We start from the raw sequence: 27,820 nt of genomic DNA on the forward strand, positions 1-27,820 counted from the left end.
ACTGCTGAGGGGAGCAGCGGGCGGGTCAGGAGAGGTCTGCCACGCCATGTGGTCACCTCCGGGGCAGGCGGGGATCGAACTCATGCGGAAGTGGCTTTGACTTCTTTAGTGCTGTGCTTTAACCCGCTGCGCCACCAGGGAGGGCCCCAACTTACATTTTTAATTGATACCTCTGGTTTCTGTGTTGAGAGCCCACCGTAAGGGGTGGGGCACAGAAGGCCAGTTGGGAAGCTGTTAAAACAATTCAGATGAGATATTAAGTTGGCTCTATTTAGACAAGTGAAGTAATAGGGTAAAGACAAGTGATGGGATACTGAAATTGTTTTGAAGGTAGAGTTGCAGTCCTTCCTGTTACCGAAGACATATAGTGAGAGAATGAGAGGTATTAAGAAAGTTACCTAGACTTCTGGCCTAGGCATCTAAAGGATAAAAGTGTTCTCAACTCAAATGAGGAATGCTGGGGGGACTACAGATTGGAGGTGGTGTAGAATTGGGAGTTCAGTCTTTGACATGAACTGCAAGATGTCTGTTGAATATCCACTTGGAACTGTGAAGTGGACAATTAGGTAAATGATCCTGGGGTTCAGGAAAGAGATTTGAAGCTACACATTTCGAAGATGGTATGAGGGGTATTTAAAGCCTTGAGACCAGAGATTGTCCCCAAGAATGTGAGTGTAGTTAAAGAGGAGAAAGCCAAGGACCAGGTGCTCTGTGCACCAACATTAAAATGTTGGAGAGGGGAGAAGGGCATAATCAGCCAGGAATATAAGAGGATGGTTTCAGGCATAGTGGTGGTAGCAAAAGCTTAATCAAGGTAGAGTTAAGAAAAAATGAAAAGATGAAATATTGCAGTTTACAGCAAAATGCAAGACATTCAAGTTAATTATATGCAGTAAAATAAATTAGAAAGACAAAGAGATTGTATGTTCACATAATGAGCAATTCAATAAAGCACAGTATTTATAAAAGTGAGCAGGCACTAATACACTGAACAAAAGGTTTCTGAGGTTAAGGGAGGGAAGAGAAAGGGTTAAAGGGCTCTAAGGGATTTTGATGAGGAAAACCAGAGAATTTGGGATGGATATAGATACCTCTTGAGAATTTTGCTTGCAAAGGCAGTAAACTTGGGTCAGTAGTGAGTATGGCGAGAAGTTTTCTTAAAATGAGATAAATAAGTTTATATACTGACTGGTAAGTGATCCAATAGCAAAAATTTAAGATAAAGGAGAAATTAAATATGTAAGATTCTATTTATGGACCCTTCCTGGTGGCGCAGTGGTTAAAGCACCACATTATGAAGCTCTCCGAGCCACTGTGGCACAAGTTGGATCCCCGGCCAGGGAGCTGACCCACATGGCTGGCAGACCTCTCCTGACCCGCCCGCTGCTCCCCTCAGCAGTGTACTTCATCGATCTGCCTGTTCTGCTCCCCACTCTGGTGAATCCTCTCACCCTCCACATCTCTGGCCTGTACCCCAGTTCTGTAAGCATAAATAAGTAAATCTTTTTTAAAAAAGATACTATTTACTGTGACATAAATTTTGCTTTCTTTTTCACTTGAAAAACATTCTTTGTTTTTATATTCTTTGGAAAAATTTCACAAAGTTCCATTGTATTTTTTTTTTTTTTGTCAAGATACCCTATAAATATTTAGAGGAAGCAAGTTTTATTTTTACTTTAGCCAGTACACTGACTACATAGGGAACTATTAGTTTCATAAAAGTTCTGGTTTAGTAATCATGTAGAGATTTTGAATAATTTTTGTGTTTATGTGGCTGATCTTTATTTTTCCTCAGGTATTTGGTTATGGAGTTAATGGATGCTAACTTATGTCAGGTTATTCATATGGAGTTGGACCATGAAAGAATGTCCTACCTTCTTTACCAGATGCTTTGTGGTATTAAACATCTGCATTCAGCTGGCATAATTCATAGAGTAAGTAGTGACACCATATCAATTTTGTTTTTAAAATCACAGTTTTGTTGTGCTAATTCTCCAGATCTAAAAGGACTTTAGATCCTTTTAAAACATTAAAAAAAACTTTTCAGAGTTGAACAAACTATGAGTCTATGCTATGTTTCCAAGTAATGTTGAGATTAGATGACACTGGTGGAGCACCTGGTTTGACTGAGCATGTACTAGCCACACGACCCACATGTATGCCAGCTGCCCAGTATAATACTGCTGAGAAATTGCTTGCAAGTCCAGGGCCTGGCGCACCGACACCTGGTTCCTGACCAATGTGCAGTTATTTAAAATACAGCTTTGCTGCCACCAAGTGTTTAGTTAAATAATAGAAATTCTGTTGACAAATTTGTGCTAAAATATTGATGATAGTAGTTTCTTAAATTGAAACTAAAGATTTCCCAACACACCATTCTATTTTTCTTCCTAAAACTTCCATAGATCTTTATATAAATTAAAGCATTAGTAGTTCTTAAATATGTTTTGTTTTAAATTTATGTTTCAGAGTAAGTTCCCAATTGATTAGGCCTTATTATTGCTAGTCCTGATTCATTCTATAAAGGGTTAATCATTTGCCTTACTTGTTCCTCCCCTCTTGGGCCCAGAGACCTTTGGGAAAACAATACCCCCCTGTTTCTGGAGGGCATGGAGCTGGGCCTGTGGTCTCTTTAATCCCTGCAGTTTGTGCCCCTTCTGCTTACCAGTAAGTTAAGAGGGGGTCCAGAGAAGTGTTTTTTTAACCCAGCGCAGTGTTTGAAGATCTGGGAAGATCTGAGTAAATAACTCCCTGAACTACCTGTCTATTCTTTTCATTACCTTACTGGGCTTCACCACTCCCACATACCTTGTACCCTCCTGTTTGAGCAATTGTGGGCCTGCCAAGAAGGCTTTGTGCTTGCTGTGAAGGTATCCCATGCCCATTATGGGAAGGTAGATAAAGCAAATAATGAAAGACCTTGTTTTTCTGATACCCTACCTACCTTCAGCCCCCCCAATCTAGGTCTCAGTAGTTGATGAATTGCATGAAGCCTTTAGTGGCTTGAAATCTTTAGTCTTTTGTCAACCCCCCTAGTCCATTTTCCTTTGTATGACTTCAACACAGAAACACACTGTCAGTTTTGCTTATTAAAATGGTTTCATGGGTCCTCCTTGGTGGCACAAGGGATGAAAGCACAGCATTGAGAAGCTAGCTGTGGCTGAGTTCAATACCCAACCAGGATGTGACCCACATGGCGCAACCGACCTCTCCTATCTCGCCCGCTGCTCCCCTCAGCAGTGTACTTCATTCATCTGCCTGTTCTGCTCCCTACTCTGTCTCTCGTGAATCCGCTCACTGCCCCTACACCTCTGGCCTGTACCCCAGTTCTAGATGAATTAATAAATAAATCTTTAAAAACTAAATAAAGTGGTTTCATACTTAATATAAATTTTGTTACTTGAAAAATACCCATAGTCCATCCACTTTTTATTTTTATTTTTTTATTTTTATTTTTTTTTAAAGATTTATTTATTTGTGCATACAGAACTAGGGTACAGGCCAGAGGCTCGGGGCGGCGAGAGGCTTCACCAGAGACAGAGTGGGGAGCAGAACAGGCAGATGGACGAAGTACACTGCTGAGGGGAGCAGCGGGCAGGTCAGGAGAGGTCTGCCACGCCATGTGGACACCCCCCAGGGCAGGCGGGAATCGAACTCATGCGGAAGCGGCTTTCGATTCTCAGTGCAGTGCTTTAACCCGCTGCGCCACCAGGGAGGGCCACCACTTTTTATTTTATATAATTCAAAAATTTAAAAGAAATGAGTTCCCCAGCCCTTTGATGGCAGTTGGATGGGCTTCCTTCCTTACTTTATGCTCATATTCTCTTCTTTCTTTTGCTAACACCAACATATCTGTTTATAGTTAGGTCTCTTGTAACTTAATTGTTCTGTAACTTGCTGAACAAGTTAATTGATTTACTTTTTAAAAGGATCAGTTTACCAATACTTGTAAAAAAAAAAAAAAAGAGTTCCCACTTCCTTCCTCTTATTTCTCCCTCTAGAAGCGAACTTTTTCATGTATTTCAGCTGATCATTTTTGTGTTAACTCCATATTTGGGAATAATATGATTAGATCTCTATTTGTTCATCCATCATCAGTGTGAAGTACTGATTTAACTCTTTCCCAGCCCCAGTCTTTACCCACTGACTTTCCTATTCCCTGTCCTCCCAGTATAGTTAAAATGTGATTAGGTTTCCATCAGTATCAGTATGTATTTTATATCATCATGACTTGTACCAGCTTTTCATGGCTGCCTTATATTTTATGCCATGGTTGTATTTCTTTGAATTTTTTTTGTCCCTGGACCTAACAACAGTTAACTTTTATTTGTTTGAGGTTTGGTCTGTTTTATTTTTTAAGGAGTTAGTCATTTCCTGTATTGTTATTACTCATTTAACCCTAAACTTTCGGCAGGGTGCCTCACTCTTCTTTCAAGGTACTCTAGAATATCAGGAAATCTTGGTGCCTCAGTCCTCCTCACATCTGGACTGGCTGCCCCCTATTAGATTGTGGGGGAGGGATTGTCCTGGATGTTTTTCTGGGATTTTCTTCAAAATCCCAGATTTTGTTGGAGACCTTGTTTCCTGATCCTATCTCTTTTTCTAAGGTGACTTCCTTTTTGGGGTAGAATACATCCTCCAAAAGCTTCTCCAGGAGTGGTGTATGGGAGGTAAATTTTTGAGGGCCCAAATATCTGAAGCTCTTTTTTTCTGCCCTGTCACATGATTATTAGTTTGATGGATATGAAATTTTCAATTACAAATGAATTTCCATCAGAGCTGTAATTGTAGTACCTCACTATTACACTCTTCAACTCTCAGTGCCAGTCATTGAAAGTGCCTGATTGGGAGTTTTGTTGTCATTGTTATTGTTTTTAATCTCTGGAAACTTTAAAAACTTTCTTTATTCTTTGTATTCTCAAACAATGGAAATGCTCTATTTATCTGTGGTGGGTACTTCATGCACCCTTCAGCCTAGAAGATGTTCATAGAATTCTAAGAAATTTGTATTCCTTTCAGAATGCCCTCTTTCACTGTGTGCTTTATTTTCTTTCTTCCTGAAATACCAGTTAGTTGAAGTTTTTTAGTCCTCAAAAGTTCCTTTTTATTACATTTGTTCTTGTGGCATAAATACTGTGATCTTGCTGAAGTACAATTGTTGCGAAGCTTTTTATTGCTTCTGCTCTTGTTTTTTTCTCCCAAGTTCCTTTTTAAGTGAATTTTCATCTTTCCCTCTCATTAGACTTTCCCACAAAGAGCTGGTAATCCCTTGTCATTTAATCCTATTGAAGACTGAAACACTGGGAGGCTCAGCTAGACCCAGCCAGTGGTCACTGCCCCAGTCCCCATTTGTTTGGAGCAGGTACACTTGGCAGTTGGACTGCTCCTACCCATTAGCTGTTGGCCTATGAAGTAACAGTCATTATGCTGGGAAAGGCCAAGTGGGTGGCTGAAACTTCCCTGGCAAGATGATAAATCAAACACAAGCTGCACTGTCGGGGCTGGGAAGAATTAAGAGTAGTGCCATCATTAAGACTTGTAGAATGCAAGGACTGTGGTCCCTCTCAGCTCAGTTTAATTTTCTAGTCCAGTTCTTAAAGAAACTAGAAGGTGCATAGTAAGGTTTAACCAACTAGTAGTCCTGGTTGCACCTGCCCATGCTGGATGCAGTAGTTCTAGAGCAAGTCAGTAAGGCCATGGGCCTGGTAAGTGCCTTCCTCCATACCAGTCAGAAACCCTTCACGCTTAGAGGGATGGACAACAGTCATCTTTCACTGTTTTGTTTCAGGCCTATGCCAAACATAGTTGGAAGAGTTCTAAATCAGTCTCTGTTTACTACCTGATCCCCTTCTAAGTAGGTAAAGTTGATGATGCTTTGAGTCTTGGAGTTTCCACATTCTCTGAGAACTAAATGGTCCTACAAATGTCTGTTCAGTCTCCAGTCCCAGGGTACAGGCATCTAGTAAATAGCTCTAGGTAGCTATGGAGAAATCAAGGCAGTTCATACTTGTCACAGGGTGCAGGATCCTGCCTCCTATGACTGCTTTTCAGTCAGAGATGTCTGATCCAAGAACTAACCAGAAATGATGATTTATGGGATGACACTTTAAGCCCCCCATTCCTTCACTCGTGCCCTTTTTGGTTACTGATGGTTTCCAACTCATTGTTTGTTACTCCAGGGATGCCATACATACTCTAATGCCCCCAAATAGGTGTCATTCTTGTTTTAACATTTATTTTCCTTGATGTGGGTAATTTTCAGGGTTTGAGGGAGCAGAATGATTTTTATCATCTTGAAACTACTGACCCAGCCTCTGGTTGTTTATGGAAACTTATGGTAAAGTGTTGGGGAACCGGCAGGAGCCCACAGCCTCCTATAATAGTGCTGGACATGAAAGGCTGTTCCCATTAATGGAGGGCCCTGTTTGCATATTATTATAATAATATCCACTAGGTGGCAGTAAATTGTGTTGTTTCAACAAAAACTGTTCAAGAGCAATTTTCTTTTAAATGGACCTGTTTTCATATTCTCTCAGTTAATGTTAACCAGCCTTGCTCATGTGGCTGTGCTAAAATCCAAGGCCAGATTGGATTTCAGTAGCTGCTGGGTGGTAAAGTTTCTGCCTTTCTAAAGTTTTGAGAATTCTTCTTCCTAAAAGGAAAGTACCTATTGATGTTTCCACCAGTGGGGTTGGAGGAGAGTAGGGGGGCCTGCTGCAGCTTCTCCCCAGCATGGATGTCACCATTCTGTTCTCTCACACCTACTAGTCTCGTAGCTTCTCTCTCTCTCTCTCTCTTTTTTTTTTTTTTTTTTTTTTTTTTTTGTGAAGTTGGAACATTGGTTTATCTTTTAGTAATTTGGTTTTAAAATGCCTGTTCTTGCTGTATTATTTGGTTTTAAATGAGGAAACTTAAAACACATTGGTTGGTTTTGCCTTAACTCACCTCCACAGGGGAGAGAGTTGCTAGTTTGAGTATGAGCTGATCTTCCCCAGTTTTACTTTGTGCAGAGTAGTAGCTACAGGCCAGGGACCACCCACAGCAGTAGTTCCGGGCCCTGAACATCTCCTCATCAGGATACCAGGGGAGTGGCATCTGCACAGTACCCCGGATCCAGCTAGGATCGTGAGGCCTACTGAGAATTCAGTGTGTGTTTATGTGACTGATCAATAACATTTGTTATTTTAAACATTATGTACTTCTAATTTATATATTACTGAATCCAGGAAGTTTAGAACAAAAGCATTTCCCAGTAGTAAAACACAATTTTAACTTTTGTTATTGTCAAATGATTTTCTGTTTATTCTGATAATACTTCATAACTGTCTCTGACGGGAGTATGAGGCCTAAGTGAGACCTAAGGCTTCACGCACAGGTCCTATTGTGTGGCATGATTTGGCATTTGGATATTGCAGCTGTCCAGCGGAATACTTCTGTGAAAAGAATGGATGTGGGTGGTTCGGAAGTCACAGTTTTAGGGTTACTTTGAAGATTAGCGTCCTCAGGCAAATTCAGATTCCTGTGGCCTAATGAAGGAGTTGCCCTGGGGGGACTGCTGAAGTTGTGTGAAAGCACTGAGACTACAATGGAGCAGATAGATGTCCACTCAGCAAACATTTTCTGATTGTCTGAGAGCACAGCCAGGGTCTTTTCCTCTCAGGAAAACTTCATAGCAGGGGAGGGGGGCAAACCTCACCGCGGGCATGTGTGGCTGGTAGAACGGAAAAAGTGGAGAGGGGATTGGGATTGCTGATCAAGAAATTCCTCCAAGGAGAGAGAGCTGAGGGAAGATTCCAGGTTCAGAGAATTCCTGCTCTGTGCTGTAAGTATGCCACCCCCTAGCCACAAGAGGTTAGTAAACACACACAATGTGCTGTAGTTGCATTTCAAAGACAATACCAAAAACGAATGCAAAATACTACAGTTTTTTATGTTGGTTACATTTTAAAGTGGTAATATTAATTTTACCTGTTTCTATTTTTTTTAAAGTGGCTACTAGAAGATATAAATTACATATGTGGTTGACATAATATTTTTGTTGACTTGTAGAGAAGAGTCGGTGTATTTGGGACTGCAGGTGGGGTGGAAAGATGAGGAGAGCGGTGGAGGGAGGAGGAGACAGTGAAGACATTCTTTGAAGGTTTTTAAACAAAGACACAATCACGAAGTTTTCCACATGGTAGTGAGAGCCACTGCCTTACCTCTTTAGGTTAATTTGTATTAGTGTCAAGTTGAAGGTAGGGTTTTCTAAAATTGTTCCGATAACTTGAATCACTTCTCACTTTCTTTCACCGGTAGTCTGGCATACTTCGATGGCCACTGACCTCACAAGTCCTTACCAATGTGAGAGTATTTATTTAGCATGCTATGGCTAGTTTTCTTAATTTAAACCATTTCCATCCTAGGATTTGAAACCTAGTAACATTGTCGTAAAATCAGACTGCACTCTTAAGATCCTTGACTTCGGTCTGGCCCGGACAGCATGCACCAACTTCATGATGACTCCCTATGTGGTAACGCGGTATTACCGGGCCCCTGAAGTCATCCTGGGCATGGGCTACAAAGAGAATGGTGAGTACAAACACAACTGAGATGTTTTAAGATAATGCTATTATTGGTCATCACTATTATTGTTCTCTTTCCTGATGACTGTGTGAACTACAATGCTGGAACTCTATATACTACACATAGATTATCATAGCCACAGATAAGAAATAATTAATTTTGCATTTCCATTGATTAAAATCATTTACATTTTAAATTTTTACTTTTGAAATAAATAGTTGGGAGCATCTATGAAATACAACATAAAGAGTCTACAGATTCTGAATGTGCAGCGCTGTGGGAGCACCCCCATGTAATTAGAAACACCTAAGGCTTCCCTGGCCCCTCCACATCCCAGCACCCCCCCCCAGCCCCCCGAGGCAAATCCTTACTCTGATTTCTAGCAACATATGTTGGTGTTACTTACTTTCGAAATTGTTATAAATGGACTAACACCTCTTCTCTTTTGTGTGAAATTGGTGGGGGATTTTTTTGACATCAAATCTTATTCTAGCAATATTAGAACTCTTTGCAAATTGTTGAAGAGAACTAAATCACACTTATGAGTTATTTAAAAGTCTGAAATTTCAGTCATCTGAAATGAGTTTTGCTTCAGATTTCTGTAGCTCCTCTGTAACTTGTAATTCCTCTCAGAGAGATACAGTTCTGTGTGTTCCACTGTCCCTGTAGAAGTAAGAGAAAATAAGTCCCCTGGTTATCTCCCTACCTGCCCTCACCACCAATAGCATTATCTGGCCTTGTGCCTGGCTGTCTGAGGCCTGGGCTTATACTGGGCCTCACAGAAGAAGGGGAATGCTAGGGAGTTGGGGCAGTTTTAGCCAGGCTTCAGCCAGCGCCTATATAGCAAGCCTGCACTTGTGAAGCTCTGCTGACTCGGCAGTTTAGAGAAGAGTCATTACGGGACCTATATTTCATCAATACCCACATCAGCAAGCGGGGTTCATCTTTGTGGGGGAGGGGGTTTGAGAAGAGACATGTGGAGTCTTGGCTGGTTTTAATCACCTGGTGTTTGGTAGTGGACATCTGGTCTGTCGGGTGCATCATGGCAGAAATGGTCCTCCACAAAGTCCTGTTTCCAGGAAGAGACTGTATCCTTCACAGGGAGAGACCTAGCACTGACCATGGAGGCTGGGACGGGGAGGGCATGTGGCCAGGAAACAGCTTTGTGTGGACAGGCACTTCACTTCTTGTTTCTGGATTTGTTTGTATTTTAAGCTGTCAAATAGTAGGAACCTTTATCATTGAAACTCCGATTGCTGCAAACTGAAGGCTAACACAGAGGTCAGCAATCATTTATGCTACATAAAAAGTTCACTCTTAGCTAGCAGTTTATTTTTCCATATTTGTGTATTTAGTGCTCTGTTAGAATTCTTTTTTCTCACCTTTGTTTTGTTCATGGCACTTCATAATTTTATCATTTCATTTTATTTTCAGTTGATATCTGGTCAGTGGGTTGCATCATGGGAGAGCTGGTGAAAGGTTGTGTGATATTCCAAGGCACTGATCGTATCCTTCCCGGGACCTTCCCGGTCATGCTTTCCATAAATACCAAAGGCAGCAGGAATTCAAAAGGAAAACTTCGGCATTCTAGACCTTGTTCTGAGGGGTTTGTTAAATTAATGTCACAAACCAAAATGGTTCAGTCTGATATTTTTTCTTTTACTTCACAATAATTTTATTAAGGCTTAGCATTAAGTTAAAGCAATTAGCTCTTTTATCAAATAGTTTATAAGAAAGTATTTACTCTTTTACAGATGTATTCAGATATTTAAATAAACATACTGTTTATTTAGTTCATTCAGTTAACTAGGAAAGTTGCTAACTACATTTAATAAGCCAATTCTTATGTAATTGAATTAATATGCGATTTTATTAGTTATCAGAATGCATTACAATATTTTCCCCCAAAGTAAAAATTGAAACACACCATATAAGACCTAAGTGAAAAAGATTAAAATGAAGTTTGTGAGGAATACAATCTGTTAAATTTTATTTTTTATTACTCTCCTGACATTTTGTAGAAAGTTTTCTGAGATTCATCTAGAAGGTTCTTTGTGACAGGCCAAGGAAGTCTAAATAAATTTTAAATGCAAGTGATTAACTTACAATGTGTATAGTGAATCATATTAATGATATATAGCATTAAGGAGAATAATAATTATAACTTTCTTTCCTCATATTCCCCCATCTTTAACAGTTTTTACTCTAATAGGGTTCTTGATTTAAACTTTTTCATTTGTGTTCTAGCCACTTAGTATTTTCATTAGTCTTTCCTTTTGCTTTTTTTGTTTTGAAAGCTTAAGATGGCCTCTGTTGGCAAATTGATGGTTACTTTTAAAGGAAATAAGCTGTTTTATTAAAATAATTTAGTTTTTATTTTATGAGAGTATTTTTGTAATATATTGTAATATATATTTTTGTAATATAAATATTATTGTAATATAAATTTTTCACAACATAAACTTGGAGTAAAAATTTTTATTCCTATCATTTTAATTATCTTCTTTTGCATTTTCCACATCACAGATTTTAATGTGAATTAAATATGGAACATTTTGTTTCATTTGAATCAATTTTCTAGCATTCCCTAATCTTACCTTAGATTCTCTTGCTTCAAACAGTAATTAAAATGAGGTGTTTATTTTGCAAATAAATTAATTTAAAATGAAGAAAATTGATATATTCTGAAAGTAAGTAATTTAAAAGTATCTAGTTAACATTCAGTTTGTCTCAATTCTTACTCACTTTGTACCTTAACCATTCTTTTATTAGGAAATGTTTCTTCAGAAAATGCAAAAACAAAAAATGTGGGTATTTTTTGGTGCATTAAGTAATTTAAAATTCAGACTTTACTAATTTAAAAATTCTACTTTACATATTGACAGCTTACAATGTCAGTAATTAATAGATTTGCATACAAGGTTACCTTTTGTCATTCTCAAAGCACATTCTAAGATTAAATTTTCCAGAAGTTTTCACAACTTTTCCAATATTAGATGAAAAATTATCGCGATAGAAAAAGATTCTAGAAAACTGGTAGAATTTCTCAGAGATTTGCTTTATGTAACCTAGGATAGAAGGAATTCTGGCGAAAGCTTTAGCCAAACCACCTGGTACCCAAGTTCTGACTCCCATGTGGTAGCAGGGAGTCCTCCTTGAGGAGTCAGGGTGGGTAAGTCAAATCTGTGGTTAAGTGACAAGAGTCATGCACATCCAGGTCAGCCAGGCTTGTTGGGATTGTCTTCCTTTTCCCACCTTCCTGTAGTCTGTAAAAGTGACTCTACTGCAAATCCAGTAGATACTGAGCACCCATCCTGTTTTTGGAAAAGGATTGTTTAAGCTACTAAACTGCAGGTAGACAATTCAGAGCAAGGGAAGAAGTGTAGAGACCATGAGCTATTGCAGTCTTGACTGGGAGATGATGTAGACTTGTGCTAGGAAAGTGGACATGCAAGTGGAGAGGGCTTGAGCTCTGTGACTGCTTGGAAGGTTGCTGCTTAACAGAGCTTTTAGGATTTTGAGATGTCTGCAAGCGGCAATATCATGAACGAGTTCAAGAGGTCTGAGACAGAGAAGAGCTCTTGATACTGTGGTGAGCACTGAGAGAGAAAAGAGCAAAGGACAGGGGGTGAATCTGCCTGAGGTGGTGGAAAAATGAGAAACAGTGACAGGAAGCGAAGTGTTGCTCCCAGAGAATGAGGGGCCCTATAGGCCAAGAAACAGAGTACCAAGGGAGGCTCCCAAGACCTGTTAGAAAGGTGGGAACCAAGAATTGACCACTGAATTAAGGGATGGCCACTGACAACCTTAACAGCAGTTTTCATGGAGAATGGGGGAGTCTGATGAGGTGTCTAAGAGATAATGAGGGGCTGGGAAATGTACATGTATAGGCAGCTATTTTAAGTTAGTTTGCAAATGGGAGTAAAGAAATTGAGAGCATCATATGTGGAGCCAAAAGAAAATGGTATAGTTTTTGCACAGGAGGAAAAAGAAATCAGGTTTGAATGATGATAGACAGTTCTAGTAGAAGGCAGAATGTAACTAACAAGGGAAAAAACTGTAAGTGCAGTGTATTCTTGGTTACAGTTTTAGAGTGACTTTTTATCCCCAGCACCCCATAAGAGAGGCAAAGCTAGTATTGTCTTCATTTTGCAAATAAGGAGGTGAGACCCAAGGGAGATAGCCCAATACCCAGTGAGTGTCTTAAGGCACAAAGGACTACATTAGACCTGAAAGAAAAAGAAAACACTCCAAGGTGTTGCAGTGATAGGGTCATTGTCAAGTAAAACAGAATGTCCTCTCAGAGCCATCACTGCTCATCCTAAGCCCCATTATGGGAAGGCATGGGACCCTGTGTGAAATGCTGAAGGGAAGATTCTGAAAATCCTGAGTCCTCTTTCCTGCTCTCTTGCATCATCCGCTAGGCATTGTCTCATTGGGGCACTGGCTCTCCCCCTGTATACTTAAGAGTTGGGTAGTCGCTTTCATTTAAAGAGCTTTGAGGGCCCTCCCTGGTGGTGCAGTGGGTTAAAGCACAGCACTGTAGAGCTATCCACAGCAAGAGTTCCATCCCTGGCCAGGGAAGTGACCCACTGGAGCAGCAGACTTCTCCTGTCTCACTTACTGCTCTCCTCAGCAGTGTACTTCATCAGTCTGCCTGTTCTGCTCTGGTGAAGCCTCTCACTACTTCTGCAACCCTGGTCTGTACCCTAGTTCTGTATGAATAAATACATCTTTTTAAAAAAATTTAAAAAGTAAATAAAGAGCTTTGAGGACCTCCCTAGTGGCCTGGGTGTTCAGTGTCAGCACTACAACCATGAAGGCCCTCCAGAGTGGCTCTTGTTCAATCCCTGGCCAGGAAGCTGACCCACATGGTGCAGGAGACCTCTCGTGTTTCACCCACTGCTCCCCTCAGCAGTGTACTTCGTGGATCTGCCTGTTCTGCTCCTCACTCCATCTCTGGTGAATCAACCTCCACACCTCTGACCTACACCCAAGGTCTTCTACACAAAATGAATAAAGTCTTCTAAAAAATTAAAATGAAGAACTTTGAATCTAATAAAGGTTTAATGTGAAAACTGATTTTTTTTAAAGATTTATTTACTTGTTCATAAAGAACTGGGGTGCAGGCCAGAGGCCCAGGGGCGGCGAGAGGCTTTACCACAGACAGAGTGGGGAGCAGAACAGGCAGATCGACGAAGTGCGCTGCTGAGGGGAGCAGCGGGCAGGTCGGGAGAGGTCTGCCGCGCCATGTGGTCACCTCCGGGGCAGGCAGGAATCTAACTCAAGCGGAAGTGGCTTTAGCTTCTCAGGGCAGTGCTTTAACCCGCTGCGCCACCAGGGGGGGCCCTGAAAACTGATTTTTTAATTGTGAAGTTGGCTTACATTCTCATTGTTGTATTAGAAGTGTAAGAGCCCCCTCCAGGTGTAGTTACCATAGTGCACCCACCACCAAAGCATTCATAGTCCACCACCACAGTTCAATTTGCCTATGTAACATTTCTCTAATTTCATGTTTATACATTCCTCTCATTCTTCAGTTACAAGATAGTCTTATCTTTATCTAGAATAGGAAGGCATACAGACTTCATTTTGTTGATTTAATTGTGGTCATAACTTTTAAAAATGTAGTGTATGAGTTGTTTAAAGTATCTAAACTTAGAAATCAGAGCATTTTGCAATATTATTTCAAAATACTTCTGCTGACCAAGTGGGTGACCTAGGGTGTTATGTGTCAATTAGTATAAATATAACTTACTATTTTCTTTGAATGGTAGTACTTTGTGTAAATATAAGGCATTTCAGTTGTATTTTCCTCAAGAAACTCTTTAGATATTGATCAGTGGAATAAAGTTATTGAGCAGCTGGGAACACCGTCTGCTGATTTCATGAAGAAACTTCAGCCAACTGTGAGGAATTATGTAGAAAACAGACCAAAGTATCCTGGAATAAAATTTGAAGAACTCTTTCCAGATTGGATATTCCCATCAGAATCTGAACGAGACAAAATAAAAAGTAAGATATCCTTTTTCCTTATTTGTTTTCATAATCTGAGTGAAGCTTTCATTTTTGTAAAACCCACGAACCCTGAGAAACCTCAAGTCAGGATGGAATGAAGGCCCCATGAAGAGAAAGCTTACTGACTTAGAAGTGTTGCTTTAACTGAAGTCTGGCCAAAATCAAAATATTCATATCATTCTGTTAAGTTAATTTCAGCAATGGAGGTCTAAAAAGTTTTGTTGGAATATAAAAAAAAAGAAAACACTTGAAGAACCTAGCCCAAGAGTCAGAAACCATACTGTGTAATTCAGTAAAACATGACACTCTTTCTCCTTGTGTATGCCCAGCACTAAAATGTCATTGTTTAAGGGAAAGAACACATTTGCTCCTCTCCTTTTCAAGGTACACTGCGTCAGTCAGAAAAGCCCCATCTCTTCTTGACCTATATATGTGAACTTTAACTAGGTGAGCCTTGTTGGGTATTTTCTAAATACTGATCTGCAGATTTTTTAAGTGTATGTTACCAACATTGTGTACAGGTGGGCTGAGCAGAGGTGTCTGTGTAGTGCTCTGCACTCTCACTCTGGGTAGTGCCGCCCTTAGCTCAGCTACTACTCTTGGCCACAGCAGCCCTCTTCAGGCTCTTGTCTGAGTACTAAGGCTGTTTTAATGCCCTCCTGCCATCTCCCCAAGGCCTCTGTTTCTCCTCCTTTCTGCCCAGAGCCAGAGCCTAAAAAATTATGATTGAAAACCTGTGTTTAGTGAAAGTGGCTACTTGACTTATTCTTAGAAAATGGCTCTTTTGATCTGGAACCTACCAAAGCTTTCTCAAAATTAATACATCTCAAAGTTAACCTCGTCTGCATTACCACATTTCTTTCTTTATTGTATGTTTTTCAAATGACCATTATTAGTTTATTAATCCAATATTTGTTTTCACTCTAGCAAGTCAAGCCAGAGATTTGTTATCAAAAATGTTAGTGATAGATCCTGACAAGCGAATCTCTGTAGATGAAGCTTTGCGTCACCCCTATATTACTGTTTGGTATGACCCTGCTGAAGCAGAAGCGGTAAGCATCTGTTTGAAAGACTTATCTATCAAGGAAGGGCTTACATATACTTCGAACTTTTGTTAGTAGAAAGGCTACAGAAAGAAAGTCCTAGAGTTAAAACAACTCCAGATTAGAAGGCCATGTGACATGGGTCTTATATATAGGTCACAACTGCTTTTGCCACGGGGACTGTAGCTTAGAGTCTCAGGAGTGCATATGCTTATGCTGTGGTGATATAATTGTCTGCATTGATACCGATTCTTACATGTGATCACAATATCATGATTTCTGACCATCCGTTGTATGCCTGACACTGTCTTGGGCTTTGGTTACATTGTCTTATTTATGCCCTGCCCCCAACCAAAGAGGCTGAAGAACTTGCTGAAAAGCCTAAGTTTATTTCTTCTTCTCTAGAGACACCTGCTAGGGAAAGTCCACTTCTCAGCCTAGAGCTCCTCTGCACTCTGCCATAGCGGCATTGGTGCGGCTGCCCTTTAGCTGTAAGGTGACCACACAGTGGCAGGCCTGTGCCCACACCCATGCCAGCAGTGGGACACACGTATGCCTGGCCTGTGGATTGTAAGCATTTTATCACATAAAGATGTGATTTTTTAAAAATAATATAATAGTTTATTTTTACATCATGTTGTGCATTTTTCCATTCAGTGGTAATCCCCGTGGGCTTCCCATCACCAAATAAGATGTGATTTTTAAGCAAATCTTTAGAACAATCCATTTACATTAGGGTTGGTTTGAGAACCAAATGAAGTCCTAGTCCTAATGGAAGCACTATACGCCACAACTCTGTTGTGCCCCATCTGTATTTCCTAGCTCTACGTCAGTTGTCAAGGTAGGTCTGGCAAATTTTGTGGTTACATGTGAACAGATGTTCTTAGAGTGTTTTGATGTCATGTGTTTGTTGAGAGGACCCTAACAGCCCTGTTTTTTAATTTGGTTTTTCTTATTAGATTCTGAAGCTGATAGAAAATACCTTTAGTAAGCCCTGTATAGGTATAGGCCATGTATAGCCATGTATGGGTTCATGTATTAAATGAACCTATATCTATATCATAAATAGAAGCCATCCAAGTTACTTTTACCTTTTCTTCATATCTCATTATTTTTTTAATTATTGACTTTATATATAATTTAATTTTTAGCCACCACCACAGATTTATGATGCCCAGTTAGAAGAAAGAGAACATGCAATTGAAGAATGGAAAGGTAAAGACAATTTATTTTGATCCTTACTTAGGACATTTTAAAATTGAAGTCACACTGCATTATAATAGTACTATATAAGTGTTAGCTTTGCATCATTATAAATCAGTATCTTCTACATTCTGTAATGGAGCGGCCTATCTAAGGAAGAGGTAAAAGACCCTGCAGCCTGTTTGTCCTGCGAGTCTCCCACCTCCCAGTAAAAGAACAGAAGAAATTTGAAGAACAGAATTAGAGAGGAACGTGTATGGACTGCATAGATTTGCTTCAAAAGAAAAAAGAACTTCTCCACATGATTTAACATTATCAATTCTTAGCTTATAAATTGTCAGTAATCATATCATACTTACTGTCATAACATGTTGCAAATTCTTAAGGAACCACAACTCAGAGACCCCTGTACAGCAGATGGGGGGCCCCTCTAGAGTCATTGAGCCGCTGCTGTGTTGATAACCTTTGCAATTGTATGTGTATTTTTAAATAGTTTGAAGAAAATTACAGATAAAAAATAATTATTATTATCACTGTAAGATTAGCCAAACAGCCCACAATAAACTAAAGCAATGCTGAGTACTAATACCTTTTCATTAAAAAGTAGACTCTCTAGTAATTAAGAACCATGCTCACCGCAGTCAAAGCAGTGATATGTCCTGTCCAAAGCTTTTCCCTCAGGATGCAGGATGCCAGTCCCAAGTGTGCACATGCTTAGCAAGCAGTTGCACACAGCCACACTCCCAGGCTGAGGCTGTCTCATAAGCCTCAGTAAATGCTTACGATGTACTCATTTTTGTCCATGAGTATATAATTTTAGGAACTCCTAATTAGCTTACATAGTAGGTAGTGTTTCATACAAATCAAAATTGAAATTGCAGCCAAGGAAAGATTGAGGTACTTGGATTAATTAGGGGTTTCTACGTGCACATGTTAATGCTGATTCACTCATAGAACATGATAAGGAGAAATGTGCTGGGGGTATAAGAACCCCCAGAATGGTCTGTGAGAACCATTCTGCATGTTGGTTCTATCCCTCTCTCACCTTACCTTTCTCCCTCCCCCTTACGGATTCAGAACTATCCTACATTTTTGGCTGCCTTAATAGTTGAATTGAAGAGAGAATGGATGAAAATGTGGGTATTTGGTGTAGGTAGACTATTTTACTGAGTTAACTGTATCTCACAGCTAAAAATAAAACATCATGTTGCTCTTGGACCATTCAGATTGATTTGGAAGCAGGGTTTAGCAATACAAAGAAACTGATGTAGCATCTTAACTTGAATTTCTGTTTGAAGAGCTAATTTACAAAGAAGTAATGGATTGGGAAGAAAGAAATAAGAATGGTGTTGGAAAAGATCAATCTTCAGGTTAGTGATTGCTTTAATATCATAATTGTGTAGTATTTTTCATTCCCTCTCAGCTTTCATAAGTAGCTGCAGTATGTTCAATCCCAACTTGACCAACATGGGAATTTGAAAAGCCCATGTGAAATGTCCCGTTTTGGGTTTGTTCTGATGGTGGCAGGAAATGGTACTGATGTGTCAGCACCAAGTTAACTGCATTATTACGATTCTTGTTTCATCCTTGCAACAGTTGCTATCAGCTCCACTTATAGATGAGGAAATTACATTGAGACCCTTTTCAGTATGCATGCCCTCAGGACTCGCCCCCCAGTTCAGATTGTTGTGAATCTAGGTAAAATGGGATTTTTAATTTTCTTTTGAGAAAATGGAATAATTCTCCTATTTTTCTGCTTGACCTAAAAGCCTAACAGGTAATTGTATGATTATTTGAGGTGTAACATACATGGTATCAATTTGTTATAGGGCTCAACCTGTTTACTAAATGAAATCTTTTGTATATATTTTTCCCACTCACCATCAGTTGGAGGCATGCTCACATATCTGGTGACTAATGTGAGTTGCACTGCTAACTTTTTTTCTTGAATTGTATGTTCATCATGACATGTCATGTACCTAGATATTAAGTAATTTCCACATGAATTTAGGCGCTTGTTAGCAAAATGCAAGTCTAAGGCTGTAGACACTGACCTCTGGGTCTCGCCTGACTGTTTTATTTTTGCTCAGATGATCCGTAAATATGTATAGTAGGAAGCCTTTTATTTTCCTTAAAAGGACAAAATGAACTTTTCAGGATTTATAAAAATAAATAAACATGAAAGCACTCCTTTTTTTCTTTTGTCTTAAATTTGTTTGCATACAGAAGGTATTTTTACTGGAAAGGAACCCCTGATAGGTTGATGTTGTTTTCCTTGGACTAAGTGTTTATGATTATATTCAAAATATCTGATGTTTGAGCATAGCCCTTTTTTGTGCTACTTGTAGTTTTATGGCATATTTAACAATTTTCTTATCATATCTTTTAAAACAGGTATTTTTTAAGTAGCTGACATGATGACCCATGAGCATATATGTGATAGTTAGCCACTGCAAAGAAAAAGCGAATATTGCAGGGAAAGACACTAGACTGTGGGATTTAGAGCCTAAAAAAAAAAAAAAAAAAAACTCCAGGGAAGGTTCAGAATGTACAGTCAGCTAACTTCATGTGTCTGCTACCAGCTAGGACAGGAAACCACAAAAGGACAGAGTGGAGAAAAGGTCTAAAGTGTCACTGCCTGGATTTGCAGCTATGTCATGCCTCAGATTTTATTATATTTGGTTTTCTTAGCACAGATGCAGCAGTAAGTAGCAACGCCACTCCTTCTCAATCGTCCTCTATCAATGACATTTCATCCATGTCCACTGAGCAGACACTGGCCTCAGACACAGACAGCAGTCTGGATGCCTCAACAGGACCCCTTGAAGGTTGTCGATGATAAGTTAAAAATAACAAGCTTGTTATCAGTGGAGGAACTCTTGCTTCCGTGGGCCGGAAATGCTTGGGAATTGATGGAACCAAATAGAAAACTCCATGTTCTGCATGTACGAAACACGATGCCTTGCTCCCTACTCAGTTCTAATAGGATTGCCTGCTTAGATTATAAAACAAAGCAGATTATATCTGACGAAAGAAGTGTTAAGTCACACTTTTAGAGATTTTGTTCAGGATCATTTCAGGTGAGCAATTAGATAGAGGAATTATTTTTTAAGTCTTGCGGTAATAGTGTAACAATTTCTCATTCTCAGTAACTGTTGGGACTTATATGCATGTAACCACAGTGCTTGCTCATGCTGTCTAGTACTTGGAAATCTGTATTTAAATGCCAAATAATCTTCCAGCTACTGCTGCTTCTAGAATTATCTCTTAATCCTCTTTAGTAATTTGGTGACTGTCCAGAAAAAAATAGATGTCTGTATTAATTGGCCAATATCATACCATACCTTACCTTCTTCTATGGAATGATTTATTCTATCTTTTGTATTTCAGAAGGAATATAATTAAATCTATTTAATAAAAAAAAATACAACTTTATTAAATTTGTCATGTTTTGGGCTGAGAATTTTCACTGCTAAAATCAAGACTTTGTTTTCTCTAAACTGAGATGACTGTCCTTTTAACATTACTGCATGATGAAATTTCTAAGTTTTGTTTTTATGCTGTTGAAGACATATATAATTTAAAATCTTATCTACCATCTCTTTTCTTGATCTTCTAGACTTATTTATGTAAAATGCTACCTTGAACTTTTCCTTCTTTGTTAGCCACATGACACTACGTGTCAATAATATGATGGGAGGTCGGTTCTTGGATCCATTACTACTGTTAGAGCAGAATCCTACAAAGTGATCACCAAAGCAGACGCCAGTCACTTTCGAAGTGCACACTTGCCTTAGACCAGACTGGCTCAGTCCTTTCTTACCTTATGTAAGGCTTTTAAAGTCAGATACATGATTAACAACAAAGCACCTTTCTCTTTTCCAACACTACATTCTTACCTGATTTTCTTTCTTTGTAAAAGAAACCACATTAATTCCCCTTTTGGCCTATTGCAGGAAGCAAGTTTGTTTTCCACTTTGTGGAAGCCTTTTCTTTCCTAAAGGAGATCCATGCATACTCTTGGAAAACACCTTGAGGGGTATGGGGAAATATTCTGGAGAGTAATAATTAATTATTGAATATTTTCTGATTTAAAACTGCTCACCTGAAATTGATACTTTCAGAAGAACACATATGGAAGTGATTCAAATTCACTAAGATACTGAGTATTGAAATGTCACTGCAGAAATGGAGTGTGATGTTCTTGTTTTGGCTACCTGTGCTCATAATGCTTTCCCCTTGAGCTTATTCTGTTATAGATTCATATCTTGTGTTGAATTATTTTGGAAGTTACTGGGTCAATATTCTATGGAATGTATTCTGAGGCAGAACATTCAGAGGAAAGTTAATATAAAAATTACCTAGAAACTGATTCTCTGCACCAGTTGTATCTTACTGGTTGGTCTTATCACTGGAAACTGGAACCCTTGATGATCAAAATTAATATTGAAATGGTTTTATATGTGAGGTTAGACACATTCAGGTACAAGGTGGGAATACTGACTTGGATAGAGGCGCAAGCACCTATTACATGGTTTGGGGTATTTTGGCTTTTGGAGACTTGGTGGTATAGTAGAGCAAGTTATCACTATAGGTAGACAAACATCTTCAAATGGTTTTCTCATTAATATACATAATCTACTACCTTTAGAAAGGAAAAAGAAGAATGGGGAGTGTTTTAAAAATGCATGATGTGTCCTAGGCTTATGTAAGTGCTGCCCAGGGATACTGAGGAAGCATGTAGCGCCTTCCCCAGACAGCATCCTTAGTGGAACTCAGTGCCCCACAGATAGGCCTTCTGCTTGCTCATTCCTCTGTACTGTCATAGAGGGCCCCTGCCGTGATGGTGTGGTCATGTTTCCTGCCAAGACCACCTCCCATCAGGTATACCTTAGCCAGGCCTCAGGGCTGCAGACAGCAAAGCTCCATAGAAATACCTCACCCCACTTCAGGATCCTCCCTCCTGAGCCGAGACATGCCAGGGTCCTGGTGCAATGCAGATGGTTTCAATGCTGATGTCAGATAAAGTTTTGAAAAATGTACTCAACTTTTTCATCTTTTCTATTTTATTTTTGTAATTTATATTGTACACAACCCTGGAAGTAACTATTTTGGACACATATTTTTATAAGCCAGGTAATTTATTAGTAGCCTGGAAGTTGACTAGGTTTGTTTTGTTTGTTGGCTTAGTTTCCAGTCAAAAAGGAAATGATACCCTCCCCCTATGTCAAGTCTTAATTTCAAGTGCAGGTTCCAGAGAGCAGACAAAGTCTGTCAGAGTAGGACAGACAGCAGCTTGGGGGCCACAGGCTGCTCAGAGCTTCTCACAGAGATAGAAGGAGGGCCTGTTCTTGTCTTTAGGACCTGAAACTAAAAGCCACAGTACTGAAAGGAGAAAACCCTTGGCAGAGCCCCTCACTAACTCCCAGAGTCCACATTTGAAACACCGACTGGGATACTAGTTTAATCCAGATTTGATGCTGTGTAAGTTGTGGTGATGATTTATGAGTTCATCTGGTCGCTATCTGATGTAATTCCTCTGGTGTTTCATACTGATAGTAAATACAGGTGTGACATTTTAGATTGCATATCTCAAAAGTAACATTGCCTAATATTTTATAATAAAATATATTATGTGTGTTTTGATTGGTAAAAATAATACAGATACATTTTAAAAGAGAAGTGTATAGCATGTCCAATTTTTGTGTCTCTAAGTGACAATTGACTGTATATTTCTACATCACCATCTCTGATTACAGGTTTAACGTGTACATGGGTAGATGTCGGTGTGTCATCATTTCAGTCAATCTGAGCAAATGTTTTTAAATTGAAAGGCAAATGTTGTTACTTCTCCCACGGAAAACTATTCTGCAAATTTCAAATACGTACAAAATCGAAAATTCAGAGTGCTGGTGTAATTATTTCTCATACAGTATAACCAGGAGAATCCACCAATCCACCCTTCCTTATATTACTTAAAACTTTACTGGTACTTGTGCTGTTATGGTTTTGTGCACAAGATGAGTCATTTTCATTTTGCTTCTGATTTGGGGTTACTTTAGGATGTTCACTACTTAAAATCACAGGAGTCATAGGGCCCACCCTCAAGGGCTTGCTTTCTTTTTCTCTGTTTAAAAAGACTAGAAACACCTTAAGTAAAGGAGCATCCAATTATTTTTCAAGGTCTCTGGAGAAGGAAGGAGAACATTTCTTTTGCTACTGGTCTGGGCTACATTTCTCTCACTCTTGGCCCACTTTCAATTTAAACAGTACAGAAATACTTTCTATTTATCGACTGAAGCGGCACCTGTAGGTAGGTAACATTATTTGGTGGAAGGAAGGGCAATGCTTCAAAATAATGGAATGTTGTCCTGAAGATTGTGTGGATACATGTGTGAATTTGAGCCTCGGGTTACCTTTGACAATAAGGCAGCTATTTGAGTTTTTTGTTTGTTTTTAATCAGGAAAATTGGTAACAAACTCAGTAATAATGATGACAGAGTGACCAGTCACATTTCTGTGAGGCCATATGTGACCATGATTTAAGAGGGACCCACAGCCTCCCTCAGTTCCTGCTCTCACCCACTGGGAACTTGTCTGCTCTGGCCTCAAAGCCTGGGACCACATGCTCTTTCACAATTTGAAAGACCAAAGCTTTGAGGCTCAGGGGTCTTTGTGAGCAGGGGTCTTAGCTACTGTCCTTTGCTGCCTGGTTTTCTAGAGTTGAATGGGAAAATCCAGAATGGGTTTTGTCACTCCGGAGGAGCACAGGTCAGGAGGGGAGCAGGTTTGCCCTCTACCTGCTGTGGTGCAGCTGTGATGATCTCATTCATATTGTAGTCTTAAATTCCTTTGAGAATCTGATGAAAACAACCCCCTCTCTGCTCCAGGCCCTGGTAGATACAATGGTGACAACCCCTTTCTAAAAGCTGCTTCTAGATTTTTCCTGTTCTTGAAGGGAAACAGAGCTTAGAGGAGACTGTGCTGGTCTTTTCTACTCTTTACCAGCTTTTTGACATTGGTTTTCACACAGATGTTGGATGTAAAGCAGGACATCTTCACTTTTGGTCAGCATTAGTGTTTGATACTAAAAAAAAAAAAAAAGACTATAGGGGCTTAGTTCCAGTGAAATGGATCATTTTCATCATGCTTTCCATATGAAAATTGGTGCAAGTTTGAAAAGTAGGTGCTACCAGCTTATGGTGATCATGGAAACAGGCATAATTCAATGCCTCTTCATTTCAAAGAAGTAATAGTTCCATGCTGAACTTTGGAGTGAACTCTCATCTTTCACTCAAATCCCTATTTTAAATTATTGATTCTTTCATTAATATTTTCTCAGAAAGCCTTCCTATGACTTTCTTAGACTTTTTTTGCCATACTTAAAATTCATTCTCTCTTACACATTTAAATTTCATAGTAATATGAATGGAGGGGGAAGTTCTCTATTTCATTCCTACCTCATCCAGGGCAGGAATCACTTGAAGAGCACACTCAGCCCCTGTTCAGATAGTTGTAATAAAAGGAGTGCCCTTCCCACTGGCTTTTGTGTACTTTCTCAACTTTGATATTAGCAAATACTTTCTGCAAATGAACAAAATCTGGCTCCCACAGCTTCCACCATGGGTTCCAGACTTTTCTTTTAGATGAACTTGAGCAAACATGACCCATATTTATGTAACAGGCTTTACAACATTGGTTGGAGAGGTAAGCATAGAATTGTCCTTCCTTCTACCGGTTAAACTTAAAGTTCTTCTAACTTTCCCTCACTTGAGTCCCCTCCCCACAACCCAGAGCCTCACTACTGTGGTGCAGAAGTAAACAGGATGTTCCAGATACAGGCTGAGCAGTACACCTCCAAACAAGCCCCCCATTAATCAATGCAGTCTCAGGTGGCCTTAACAGCCTCATTGTACTCAGAACCAGAGTCCATCAAAATTAATGTGTTTTGTGATGTGATAGTTAATCCTGTCATCTTACTGACTGTCCTCTTCCTCTGTAAAATTGTGACATCTGTCAGTTTTATGAGCATGAATGCGCCTTTTGAAAAAATCCATCCCAGTGGTGATCAACAGCCTAGAATGGCAGGACAGAGCCCTCAGGTACATCCCAGCAGTCACTGTGACTGAGCCCAGGTGACCAGCACTTTGTCCCTGCCTCAGTAGGGCTTCTCAGCTCAACATCATCATCATTCAGTTCCAGCCTTCTGTTGTTTCTCTGTGAATAAAGAAGTGGTGTGTTTTGAAGTCTATGTGGCCATGATTCCATAAAGGTCCATTCCACCTAACACCAAGCAGCTGTCCTGTGTGTGACCTGACTACAGAACTGTAGTCAGTGACTTCAGAAATTTGCTCACCATGAGCATACTTTACCTATTTTCAACAAATAGTAGTCCTGCTATTTTGTTTTTATTTAATTTTAATCAAGCTATAGCGCCACATAAAATGTCGGTAATATATTTGGACAGCTGTTCATTTTCAAGTTGATTTCTTATGTATTTTTAAGCAACAAATTATGCTAAAGATGCTATTAAAATAAATATTTGAGCAGCAACATTCAACTTCATGTGCATACGCAAGTAATCTTAAAAGATGTGCTTGGCGGAGGAACAGTATTCAAGGGATCGAGGCTGCCCTATCTTCTCTTCAGCCTCCATCCATCTTAGACTCTCACTTCTTGCTGCCCTGAGGGAAGCCATCTGCCCCATCAGACTCAGTGGCCATCATCTGACGCCTCTGGGAACAACCTCATCTATCCCATGTCATCAGTCTCTCCCACTTCTTTTGCCCCACCACTCTACATGTATGTTTTCCAGGTTAAAAAGAAAATGCTGTGCACACACTTGCTTTCTACATACACTCACATAGCTACATACACCAGGAATAAGAAGCTAAGCATAACCCATCCACCACCTAGATATGGTCACTATTACTACATTATTACATGTCTTTGATATCGTTTTCTGTGGACACTGCTTTTTCATTTTCTTTCCAAGTGAGACCGTATTCTACATTTTTATAAAATTTTTTTCTTACTCTAGCTGTCCCTGTCTATGTTATCATCAGAATTATACCCAAATCTTGGGACCTACATATCTCAAAGTCCTGTCCTACTGTATCCAGCCAGGACCAGGTTGAAACCTCTGCATTCCTGGTGTCTGGTTCTTGCCGCTGGATACCTGCCTCACCCTGGGGCTGCTTCCCCAGGTACCCACTGGACTCTGCGTCCAGTTTCCTGGATAGGTTATAACACAAGTGGTTACAACACATTTACATGTATCATGTCCTTTGCATCCAGATGTTTTATCTTTTTGACCCACTGTCAGTGGTGCTAACACTGACCCATGGCTTAAAGCAGTGCTGGTCCAGTGTTCTCAGTCATGTTTTTCTCCATGTGGCTAGAAAGTTGTCCACATGGGCTTGCCCCTTCCACTGTTAATCCCAAATGATCACCCTTGGCATGAGCAAGAATTTCAGAGGCTTAGGGAAGCGTGTGTCCCTCCTAGCTGTCATTGCCATCATCCGGGCACCAGCTAGGCAGCCTGGGTGAGCTCCGGCTGAAAGACAGGTTCTGTCCCTGTTCTTTCCCATCAGCAGCCAGCATACAAGGTCAGGGACTGGCTTAGTGCTTGCCTCAGAAGGGTGGACAGAAGGTTTACTTTCTCGGCATTCACTTAGGAGTATTTCAATTAATTCTCTTTGAAATACTCAAATTTAAATTGCCATAACTCTGACAGAGTAATTCCTACCAGTCTTTTTTTTTTTTTTTACCAACTTCATTAAGTTTTAACATTTCATTTTGAAAAAATTAGACTATCAGGAAAGTTACAAAAATTCCTATATTCCATTCTTCCAGATTCCCCAAGTTTTAATGTTTGACCACCTGCGCTTTGGCTCCTCATCTCTGCCTGCACACATGGCACCCACACACACACGTACAAACCATTTATGCCGCTGTGGTCACCACAACAGACTTTTTTCTCCATTTCTTCCTATGTGCTTCCTGTTTTAAATTTAACTATGTGTACATGTGGGCACATATGTGTATGTTGATTTTTATAAGCAAACAGTTTTTTAATGTGTATAAGCTCATTCATGAAACAAAAATGCAATATGCATAAGCACATATAAATCATCAAATGGGAGCATGTTAGTAGTATTGATAATAAGTAACATTCATGTGGGTAAATGTTTTATATGTCTTCAGAAAAACCACTCAAGAATCTGCATTAGAGAGCGAGAAAGGTGATTGATAGTATCTGGGAGAAACAAAAAGTATAGTAGAAATTTGAATTCACTCCTTCCAGAAACTGACATGTCTGCAAGTGAAAAATGAGCAAGGGTGGAGATGATTAGAATACTACAGTCATTTAATTTGGGCTCATAGAGAATATAATAACTAACAGTCATGTTCCTTTTGATGACACATAGAACTTAAAAGGAAATTGACTGTGTACCAGACCACAGAGTAAATTCCAAAGTTAATAACATTCAATACTTCTATGATAATGCAATCAAATTCAAAATAAATTTGAAAAGATCTTATGCTTCTGGTGGGTTAAACAATATAAGAAATCTAGGTGAAGAAGAAATCATAAGGAAAATTATTAAAATTCCTCAAAGCATGTGATCACAAAAAAATACACAGGACATGCCAAATTTGGTAGGACCCTGCAGAGACTTGAATACATTTATTAATAACAAGGTAGAAGTTTCTAAATGAGCTCATTGCTCAATTCAGCAGACACAACAGCAATAAGGGAAATCCATATAAAATAAAGATACTATTGATATGGGCAGGGACAAGAAACTAGAAAATAAAAATGAGCAAGAAAATAGGCAAAGCCAAAAGATAGTACGATACACTTCTGGTAATGGTCATTAAGAAAGAAAAAAAGGGCCCTCCCTGGTGGTGCAAAGGGTTAAAGTGCAGCACTGAAGCAATCCATAGCCACTGAACCATGAGTTTGATCCCTGTCAGGGAGGTGACCC

At 39.5% G+C, this 27,820-nt stretch overlaps 1 protein-coding gene across 4 annotated transcripts in view; it reads left to right on the plus strand.

The window, feature by feature from the left end:
- The window catches only part of MAPK9 (mitogen-activated protein kinase 9), a 41,335-nt gene extending 16,057 nt beyond the window's left edge, over positions 1 to 25,278 (plus strand). Inside the window, exons 4-11 of one of the 4 annotated variants that reach the window (XM_004693877.2) lie at positions 1,796 to 1,934; positions 8,406 to 8,571; positions 9,582 to 9,653; positions 14,398 to 14,580; positions 15,511 to 15,635; positions 16,778 to 16,841; positions 18,128 to 18,199; positions 19,521 to 25,278. In XM_004693877.2, coding sequence (XP_004693934.1) covers positions 1,796 to 1,934; positions 8,406 to 8,571; positions 9,582 to 9,653; positions 14,398 to 14,580; positions 15,511 to 15,635; positions 16,778 to 16,841; positions 18,128 to 18,199; positions 19,521 to 19,537 — 838 coding nt within the window. In that variant the 3' untranslated portion in view covers positions 19,538 to 25,278. Of the gene's footprint in view, positions 1 to 1,795; positions 1,935 to 8,405; positions 8,572 to 9,581; positions 9,654 to 9,999; positions 10,072 to 14,397; positions 14,581 to 15,510; positions 15,636 to 16,777; positions 16,842 to 18,127; positions 18,200 to 19,520 lie in introns of all 4 variants that reach the window. The other 3 variants (XM_012733347.1, XM_004693878.2, XM_004693875.2) reach the window with 3 other exon arrangements.
- The last annotated feature ends 2,542 nt before the right edge of the window (positions 25,279 to 27,820 follow it).

The sequence above is a fragment of the Condylura cristata genome, unplaced genomic scaffold, assembly GCF_000260355.1.
Source record: "Condylura cristata isolate star-nosed mole 26May11 unplaced genomic scaffold, ConCri1.0 scaffold00040, whole genome shotgun sequence".
In the NCBI taxonomy this organism is placed as follows: domain Eukaryota; kingdom Metazoa; phylum Chordata; class Mammalia; order Eulipotyphla; family Talpidae; genus Condylura; species Condylura cristata.